The sequence below is a fragment of the Euprymna scolopes genome, chromosome 18 (genome assembly GCF_053919585.1).
Source record: "Euprymna scolopes isolate OS-2025 chromosome 18, ASM5391958v1, whole genome shotgun sequence".
In the NCBI taxonomy this organism is placed as follows: domain Eukaryota; kingdom Metazoa; phylum Mollusca; class Cephalopoda; order Sepiida; family Sepiolidae; genus Euprymna; species Euprymna scolopes.
In genome coordinates this window covers 43,216,295-43,226,643 of record NC_136499.1, presented here as the reverse complement: position 1 = coordinate 43,226,643, position 10,349 = coordinate 43,216,295, and the positions used below count along the sequence as shown (strand labels likewise).

At 32.5% G+C, this 10,349-nt stretch overlaps 1 protein-coding gene across 3 annotated transcripts in view; it reads right to left on the bottom strand.

The window, feature by feature from the left end:
- Positions 1-1,227: 1,227 nt before the first annotated feature.
- Positions 1,228-10,349, bottom strand: part of LOC145297592 (nucleolar protein 6-like) — a 94,688-nt gene continuing 85,566 nt past the window's right edge. For all 3 annotated transcript variants that reach the window (XM_080143643.1, XM_080143642.1, XM_080143644.1), the window contains exons 20-23: positions 9,349-9,566; positions 4,738-4,923; positions 3,639-3,740; positions 1,228-1,551 (exon numbers count right to left, since the gene is read on the bottom strand). In XM_080143643.1, the coding sequence (XP_079999769.1) occupies positions 1,393-1,551; positions 3,639-3,740; positions 4,738-4,923; positions 9,349-9,566 (665 nt within the window). In that variant the 3' untranslated portion in view covers positions 1,228-1,392. The remainder of the gene's footprint in view (positions 1,552-3,638; positions 3,741-4,737; positions 4,924-9,348; positions 9,567-10,349) is intronic.

The following is a 10,349-nucleotide window of genomic DNA, read 5'->3' as shown; positions in this document are numbered from 1 at the left end:
CACCCGTCTAGCTGAAACCACTGTCAAAAGTTTTCGCCACTCTTTATCTGTGCCAAAACCAAAACATAGATTCCATGAACAAAGCTTCTTTCTTAGAAGTGCTCGCCTGTGGAACTTTGTTCTGTTTGCCTGTTTCCGACCTAACTACGACCTGGATGTCTTCAAGTCCAACATAAACAAATTCCTGATGAACCATGAACCGCCCCCTTAAGTAGACACTTTATTAAATCTCCACACTAACGTACTGTACATGCAATAACCCTTATCCCGAGTGGCTTCCGGGCCTTGATAAGTGGTGACCACCTTGTAAAAAAAAAAAAAAAAAAAAAAAAAAAAAAAAAAAAGAGAGAGAGAGACAACACTTGCATCTAATATCATGCTGGGTCGTCTTGACGTTGTCTTGCCATCAGGTACAAGTATTTCTGGATGACAGTGTGGCACATGCAAGTCCCCACACTTAACTAAGTCAAGCACAAGTCACAGCATCATCAGATAGTTAACAAACCAGTGATGCTCCTATTTACTTGCCTCCCCAAAATGGGTCACTCTGGATAACAAACATAAAAATTACCCCAGTCTAGAAAGATCTCTTTCATTGAACTAGGAAAGGATAGGTTAGTTTAGCATCAGAACAGATAGTTCACTGATTTTATCCACAAAATCAGTGATGTTTGTGACTTTCATCGACAACGATGGATGACATAATCCCCCTCCCCCTTGTGGTTACTTCTATCCTTTAAATAGTTTTTTTAATGTAACCAAACAGGCAAATATTATTTTTTGAATAACTGAATTAAATTATAATTCCAAATGCCATTATGTTATTTTTGCTATATATTTTTCCTTCATACCAATTTCTATCACACTTTAAATTTTTCCTAGTAAATACCTGTAAATAGAAATAAATTAAAACTGCTTTTTTCTGAGACTTGTTTTACATCAACCATAAATAAGTGTGTGTGTGTATATATAAACTCTTAAATAATTATTGTTATTGCTTCCTTGAATTTCATTGAATTTCAATTCATCTGATCTAAGTTAAGCTCAAACTTTTCCACCAATTAGATAAAATAGCAGTTTGTCTTCAAAACATCAATAATGATAAATTTTATTCTCTCTTAAATGACTCCCAAAAGAAATCAATATGTCTACTGAAAAAAAAAAAAAAAAAAAAAAAAAAAAAAAAAATCACCTTAAAAGAATTTCAGTAAAAGAAGAATCAAACAATTTAAAAATGTTAAACTTTAATGTAAAAAAAATACTGCATTGTTTCCTTTTTCCTTTTTAGGAAAATGTTAATTTGGAAATGGATTTTATAAGTACAAGAACATTCATTTTTTTTTTTAATTTGATGTTGCATGAAGTTGATGGCAGATATTCAAACTCTTCAGATCAGTTGAGGAATGATTGTGTCTTCAGTGTGATATCATGAAGAATGCCTTTCCCCATGATCTTAATGTCTTCGATAATTGCTTCAATGTTTGGAGCAGTCTCAACTGACTTGTTGGATTTGTCACTGTTTATCACCATCTGCATGTTGCAGTCAGACACCTGAAATTTAAATTAAAAAAAAAAAAAAAAAATCATAAAAACTCTAGCAATTTGGAAGCAAGACGTTGCTTGAAAAAAATTCTGAATTCAAAGAAACAGAATTTTGTCTTTTCTGATTTACAAAAAAAAAAAAAAAAGAAAAAAAAAAAGTGGAATTCTACTAAACAGCGTTACATCCATGTTTACATTTTACTTAAATGACAAGTAATATCATTGTTGTATGGCACAATCACGTTGACACACCGGTTCTCGCCAGATCACCAAATTTAAGCAACAATGAACCTGGCCAGTACCAGATGGGTGACCATTTGAGAAGACTAGGCGCTGTATATACCTTCTGGGAAGGTTCTGCGTGAGGCCAGCACCCTCACCCTGAAAAAAAAAAAAAAAAAAAAAAAAAAACTCCTCGCTACAAAAGCATCTACAATGGCCTATGGAATATCATTGTTATCCCATAACTTTCATAAATTCTTTACTTCTATCTCCTCATGCTGTGTTATTCTGGTCGCTTTCTTCCTTACCGTAATTTAGAACCTTTGGAGCAATAAGTATATCACCCCCCCCTCCTCCCCTCAATTGATGTTTTTATGTGTCATGATTTCTAATATTACATGTTATGGATTACTATATAAAAAAAAAATAAATGAATAAAAGAAAATTTTATAATGGTGACTTGTCTATACTTAATGGTTCCCACATCGTATTAAACTTATACCAAGTCTGCCCAGGATATGCGCTGCTTCTTTGAGACGTCTTGCTCTCCATCATTCTTCTGTATATAAATTTTACTTCATCTCATATGGGTAGATAGTTTTCTCTTCCTCTGTGGTAAACCATACCAGACTTCAATATCTCCAATGAAATAAAACATAATTAAGCACTTTGATCATTTCTCGTCATATTCAGTTTAAGATTCGTTTTACATGTGGCATGTAGTGGATGGATTTTCTTCTAAACTAACCTAGCTAGTTTAATTTAATTCGAATTCGTCATCAAAATGAGTATTATTTTATTTACTTATTGCGGACTATTATTCTCATCTTTCTTAGAATGTTGTTTCACAACGTTTCGGCCAACTATTCCTCTGGCCTTCGTCAGGTGGTAACCTATCCAGTTGCGGTTACCACTTGACGAAGGCCAAAGAAATAGTTGGCCGAAACGTTGTGAAACAACATCTAAGAAAGTTGAGAATAATAGTCCGCAATAAGTAAATTAATAACCTGGCCAGGATTTCATCCCTATTTCTTTTAAATCTGTTTCTATAACTTCCTCCCCTTGTTTTATTATCCTTCCTCTATGAACTGGACCTGCTATCTTAACGGGTTTACATCTGCTAACCCAAGAACTCTTATACATTTTTTGAACATAGCTATATCATCAAAGTCTACTCTTCTGCACATATCTTTCTATACTGTCCAGATTTAACCTTATAGGGAGATATGTGCAGATCAGGAGACTTTGAAGGTATGGCCACATTGAAAGAATGGAGGAGAGTTCTTTGGTCAGTAAATAGAGAGCAGTTGAGGTAGAAAGTCCAGTTCACGGAGAGAAGGCTAAGGAAAGCATGGAAAGAAGTGAAAATAGACGGGAGGTGGGTGGGGTGCGGGGGGGGGGGGATAGAGAGAGAGAGAGAGAGAGGGGGGGGGGGGTAAATAAAGACCTGGTCACCAAAGATATGTTAGTTTAGAAGTCAATTTCTTAAAGCTGCCCAACACATACCAGCATGTAAAACAGACGTTATACCAAATATGATTTTTTTAAAAAGTAAGATACTAAAGCCAATGACAAAAGTGTTGTTACAGAACATGCGTGGGCAATACCGGGTTGGTACAGCTAGGGCTACGAGGGTGGGGGGTGGGGTGTACTGTTGTCTTCAGGGATGTGTCAATAGGCTCCTTTTGACTTCATTTCTTATCAAGTATCTCAACTTTTGGTCAAGCATCCGTAAAAAAAGAAAAACTAATTATGTACAATGAACTGATTGAAAAAAGAAAAAAAAAAATGTTGCAGATGCATGGGCAAAATTTTGAGGATGTACTGATAATTTAAAGACGTATTTGTAGAAATTAATTTTCTCAGTTACCTACCTTGAACGATTTGTAATTGAAAAAGTTAGGTTTCCAAACAATGCCGATCACGTTACTGCCATAGGGATCATGGAAAAATAATGCAACATGACTGAATGTACTCTGAAAAAGAAAATGGAAAATGTTCAAATGCAACAAGGATTTGTTAAAACAATTATTTTTTCTCTTGAGTTTGAGTCTTAAATTTTTATCTGGTCACATAATTTTGCTTCAGGAGGTAATGTCTGGGAAGATGGCATCATAACCACGTAACAGACATTACCCCTCCCATTAAGCATTGAAAGATAGTACAATTAATAAAAGGAATAGTATAGTTTTGTATCAGCAATAGATAGTACAATAGAAGCTTCAGTGTCCAGAATATGACATTGAACTACAGTGGTTAGTCTCCAGTTTGATGAGGATGGAATCTTCCCTCAGTTGCTATTTAAAAAAAAAAATTTTTTTTTTAAAAACTTTTCTTTCCCACAAATAGGCATACAGCCATTGGAATGTATGGGGCTATCGTGGTAGGGGCCAGATTTAGAGAGAGGGTAACCAAAGTAGGTAATTGGCCAGCAAAATGTTTGTTTAAATTAAATCTAAATTCGTCTGTTGGTGCAGTCGTAGAGAACAAGAAGGAGGAAGGTCATTCCAAAGGTGAACAGTCCCAGAAAATAGGATAGTAAAATAGAAAATCTTTTGGCATCTAGGAACCTCTACAATGAAGGAATGCAATTTGGCCACTAGATGACTGGGTCAGGGTTTTTTTTGTTGAGGATGTGTAAGTGCAACAAGTTAATCGGAACACATTCCGTACAAGTACTTGTAAAATAAGCACAAGAATGTGGTGATGCAACAGGGATTAAAGCCAGGCAGACAGCAAGAACCCTACTTCCAAGTCAACCTAGATCAATGGTGGCAGTACCTGCCAGGATACTATCATTGGATTAAATAGCATTCAGGTATAAACATACATTTATCTCATAAACAATTATTTGAAAAGATATTGAGAAACTGAATAAAAACGATTACTGAATTTGGCATTAAAATATGAAAATGGCTGATATGTCAAAACAAAATTCATCAAACCAAAAAACAAAAAGGGACTTGAATTTACCTTTAACTCTTTTAGGAAATGTTGGTTGGGCTCGTAATCAACAACTGGTAGATTATTTGTCAAAAGTTCCAGTTTATCTTTGTTGGAATTGTATTTACTATCAACTGCTTGTCCAGGACGTCCAAGTTGGTTGGTATTTAGATAAAGTACCATATCAAAAGGTTCCAGGGATGTTCGAAAAATCACCTAATAAAAGAATAAAAATGAATTTGTAAAAATTAATTTCAAACATTTAGAAATCAACTAAAAATTACGAGTCAGATTAAATTTATAATAATTAGCAGAACCTGTGGAAATTCCACAGAATGAGAAGTACATTTAATCAACATGTCTTGATAAAGTTGATTTTTTTCTGGATAGTGCAAAAAATTATTTGGAGCAGAAACACCAATAACACATAGCAAATATGAGTTAATTCACATTTCTATGAAAACAGTGTCCATTGTATTTTTAATATAGAACTGACTCAAATGAGATAAGTGAAGAATAAATACCCAGAAAGTAATAGTGTGCTACATAGTTCAATACAAATAATAAAATCACATTGTAAGAGACAATATTTAATTTACTCCTTCAGTACGCCACTTTTTGGCAGACAATGTTTTTATTTTTCCCTTGTTTCTTCCGAATGTTTATTTTTACATAATGTTTTGCTAACTTTCTTTGGTGAAAAAGTGCCACAGGTTGAACTTACAGGTTCCTTTCTCACACCATTATAACAATGAACATAATTTCATTATTATAATGACATTACATAGCATTACAAGTTGATATTTTTCTTTTTAGAAAATTATTATTTTATCAACTTGCATGAAAAGAGCTATGTAAAAGATGCTTAAAACCGTTTGAATTATGCTAATACCATCAGTAGTTCAAAAGTTATGAGAATTTTTAGTGTCAAAATTCATGCTTTTCAGTGGACATTTTTCTTTAGAAAAAGTGGACTAAATTACGGACCTCAACATTCCAAGAAATTCGGTAATTTCGCCACCATTTATTTATTTTTCAAGCTATTCACATGAAACTTTGTACTCTTATGTAAAATTATGTGCTCTTTCTGATTATGCAGTCAAATCTGATATATCTTTTTACCATAAGCCATGAATTATAGATTAAGATTTCAATTTTTTTTAAACCGGCGCATGGTATCATACAGTGGGTGTCTATTCATGAACAAAACTAAGTATGATACTGGTATTTAAATATAGCTTAACTGGGAGTAGATATTTACCCGCCTCCCCACCAAAGGAGAGCTTTATTGTGGGTGTAGCCATTGTATGCCTAAGGAATATTCATGGCCGGTATTTACTACTCCCCTCAAAGAAAAGAAAAAAATTGAGTAGATATGAATTAATCTCAGAAAATTTTTCATATAGATTTTGAATTTCTGTAAAAGATGGAAATTCCCATAGTTGACCAGAACTTATGCATTTTGGGACCAGTTCAATTTTCAATTTTGTAAATCCTCTATCTGGCCCAAAATACACCCCTATTTTCTGAGATGCAACCGTAATCTATATGAATCCTGGGTGTAGCTTTCACAGTACCAGGATACCAGGAATCCTGATAAACAGCTGTATATTCACCAGTTGATGGTAATTTTTGTAATTTCTATTGTTATTTTACTGAAACTTTGCTCGGTTGTAACTTTGCTTCCTGTGGTCGTAAAAATATAAATCAAAGTCCAGTAGAGATGGACTTCTTATGCTTATATAGCCTGTAAAATTTCAGCCATATCCAATCAAATTTGACCCTGGGTATGTGTATCCAAACTTAATGTATGAAAAGTAAACATTGAACAAACAATTTCCTTTTTTGCTGTCATTTTTTACTGCTTTTCATTTTTAACTTTGAGCATAAAAGAAAAATAAATTATCATTGGAATGCTTATTCTATTCTCTTTCTATTAATGTAATTCTTTTAAAAATTGACCCACAAACAAAAAAAAGATATGACTTGTTGAAGCACATTAGGTATGTAATATTGCCAATGTCCACGAAAATACAGCATACGCTTTTAATGATACATTACAACAATAATATATTATAATTATAATGGTATTTATTAACATGAACAAAAAACTTAATTTATTACGGACTGTTATTCTCATCTTTCTTAGTTGTTTCACGTTTCGGCCAACTATTCCTCTGGTGGTAACCGCCGCTTACTTGGCCAAAACGTGGTGAGACGACAACTATGGATGGCAGTGATTGCTGAGAATGCAGTTAGGAGATTCAGAGTTCCTATCCTGAAGCAGTTACCACCTGACGAAGACCAAAGGAATAGTTGGCCGAAACGTGAAACAACAACTAAGAAAGACGAGAATAATAGTCTGCAATAAATAAATAATACTCATCTTAATAAATTCATATATATATATATATATATATATATATATACTCGGGGTTTTTTTATATTCAAAAGTAATGGACTAATGAATTCAACGAGGTTGTTAGATAGTGCTCAATAAAAAGAGCTGATAATACTTGTTTATTGTTATATAAACATGCTCACATCCCGCTGCTACAAACAGCCACTTGTTTCAATCAAACAACAGATATCATCAGGCAGCGACTTGACTATTCAAAAGTTCAATGAATAATGGATTTTTATTTTAGGTAGGAACTCTTTAGAAGTTGGAGTTAAAAAACTTAAAACACAGGACTTTAATTAAATAAAAAAGTAAAAAGGGAGAGGCAATTTAAATAAAGTTAAAAGATTACAATGGGGAGAGAGTGATTGAGAAGAAAAAAAGGAATAGAGACAGAAATAGAGAAAGAAAATATAGAGAAAACAAAATAGAGAGAAAAAGAAGAGAGAAAATATATACATATATATATACATATACACATACACACACATATACATACATATATACATATATATATATATATATATATATATATATATATATATATATATATATACATACATACATATATACATACTTTACTTCCATATATATATATATACATACATACACATATACATACCTCACCTCTCCTCTCCCCCCCCCTCCACATCACATATATATATATATATATATATGATATGGAGAAGAAAAGAAAAAAGAAACAAAGGGTTATAATAAAGAGAATAAGAACTAGAAGGAAAAGGAAAGAATAATGAGATCTAGTTAAATAGAGAAAGAGAGAAAGTAAGAATTTGACAGTATATAGAAAAAGAAAAAGAAAAAGAAAAAATCTGCGTGTCAACACATTTAGGAACAATTATACAATTCAGTAATGAAGCATATTATTACAAATACAAACAGAAAAAGTCAAGTCGCTGCCTGATGATATCTGTTGTTTGATTGAAACAAGTGGCTGTTTGTAGCAGCGGGATGTGAGCATGTTTATATAACAATAAACAAGTATATATATATATATATATATAAAAAATGATAAACGAAGCTACATCAAGGGGAGGTCACTCATTCATGTTCAGGGTTGCCAGATTGGCCTTTTTAAAGCCAAATTTAGTAAATTTGTCCTTTTTTGAAGCAGTTTGCCCTTCAAATATTGTATTTGTCCTTTTCCATATCGTAACATATGGACTAAGGAAGGAAAGACAGAATATTATACAGATTAGATTTGAAGAATTCAAAATAATCTGGTGCTCTGAATTTTCTCAAATAGAAGGAACCTTGAAAGATTTTGTAAATTTCATAAGATCCTGATAATTGCTGGAACCAATCTATGGTTAGAAAATTGTTTTTTTTTTGTCCAAAATTTCCTATATTTAAAAAAAGAAAAAAAAAAAAAAAAAGAATTTTGATAGAGTCTGACATAAAGGGCTACTTTATATTTCCAGCCATGATGAAATCAAAATATATTCCAAAACTCATGTAAATTGATCAAGTCGTTTTATGTAAAATAAAATATAGTTTTAGGCGTATCCGAAGAGTGACTGTCTCGCCTGCCATTTTAAAATGTTAAGCAATAAAAGGGATATATTCAACAATTTATGCTTACTAGATTTGTATTGTAATGTTGACGAATTCCCACTAATCGCTTAAAAATGATTTTCTTTATAAAATTAAAACTTTAATTTACGTAATTTTTGGAATATGATCTTTTCATTTCATCACAGATACATAAATCATACAGATTTTTTTTATTTGTTCTTTTTTTTTTTAATATGGCAAAATTCTGGACAAAAACTGAAAATAGTGTCATAAATGACATATCTAGAAAATTGAATTGTTAAATCTAACAGTGATATGAGACGAGGGATAAAGAAGCAACCTTAGTTGAAGTGTCACTAATGATGCTGGCTTAAAGGGAATTGAGAGGGAGAAGCTAATGAAATATCAAGGTTTATGTATGACACGAAAAGAAATTGAAATCTTGGGAAGATCTCCATTTCAGTAATCATAATAGCAACTGAGCTAATGAAAAAGAACTTAAAATTATCTGGCAAATAAAACTGGTGAACCAAGTGCAAGAAAAACAATATAAGGGATAGTTAGAATCTTGAGCTCTTTCAGTTAGAGTCTCTAAAATAGTGTATATATCTTCGACATCCAGTAGGATTCCCCAAACAAAACCCAAATATAAGAAGATTTTGAAAAAAAAAAAAAAAAAAAAAAAAATACAGCTGCTATCTTACTTTGAAGTCATTCTGCGGTTTAGGGTGTGACAAATATTCATTCAAACTGAACAAACATTGTTGGGCAGTGGTTCGAAGGCGATTGAGTATCATTCGATTGGGATTCTCTCTAGTCCAAAATGAAAGGCTCTTAATATCAACTGGGGTACAGATACACATTGGAGGTAAACATTCACGGGATGTATTAAACTTCTTTTTGATTTCCAAGACATCTGTAGCTGAAAATAAAAAAATTTAAATAAAAGCATTTGATCAATAAGAATTTAACCTGCTTGTTTAAAAAACTAAAAATACTAATTGTTGATTTTTAGAACACGTCTCGTTTTGATTGAGTAAAAATGATATATAACAATTCAAAATAAAACAGGAAATCTATTTGATGTACTTACATATCAGGCAAAAGTAATTGCACACAAAAACTTATGGAAAATTATCTAGTAGAATTTTAATAAAAAATAAAATTTACTATTTGGAAACAAATTCTTAACCACAAGACCATGGCGTCTTCTGATTAGAAGGGAGATAATCTACGATATGCTGATTCAAAGACGCATGATAGGGTCACTTCAACACATATTTGGGGGGAAAAAAAAAAAGTTATTTTTGTTTTGTGAGGTAATGGGATTTTGCCCAATGTTTAGGTAAGCTTGATGCTATAATCATTGCATATATAATCATTGCATATATTATGATTAAACTAGTAACATATCACAGTCGCCAGAAAAAAGACCATTTCAGAAATGGTCCAGACTGTTCAATCTGGAGCAAAGGGTAAAAATCTGAAAATTAAATTTCCTTCAATTTCAACTTGCGATATCTCATTTATTTTGAGGAGTTACTTTGATCCAAGAACTTCAATCCCTGCGTCCTCGATGGCGTGTCCTGATCATCTAACCTTTCAAGATAAACTGTCTGTTGCACTAGGTTTCCATATTGGTTTGGCAATGGAGGCAACGGCAAAGACATCACGATTTTTTTTTTTCACATTCTTTTTGTGGTAC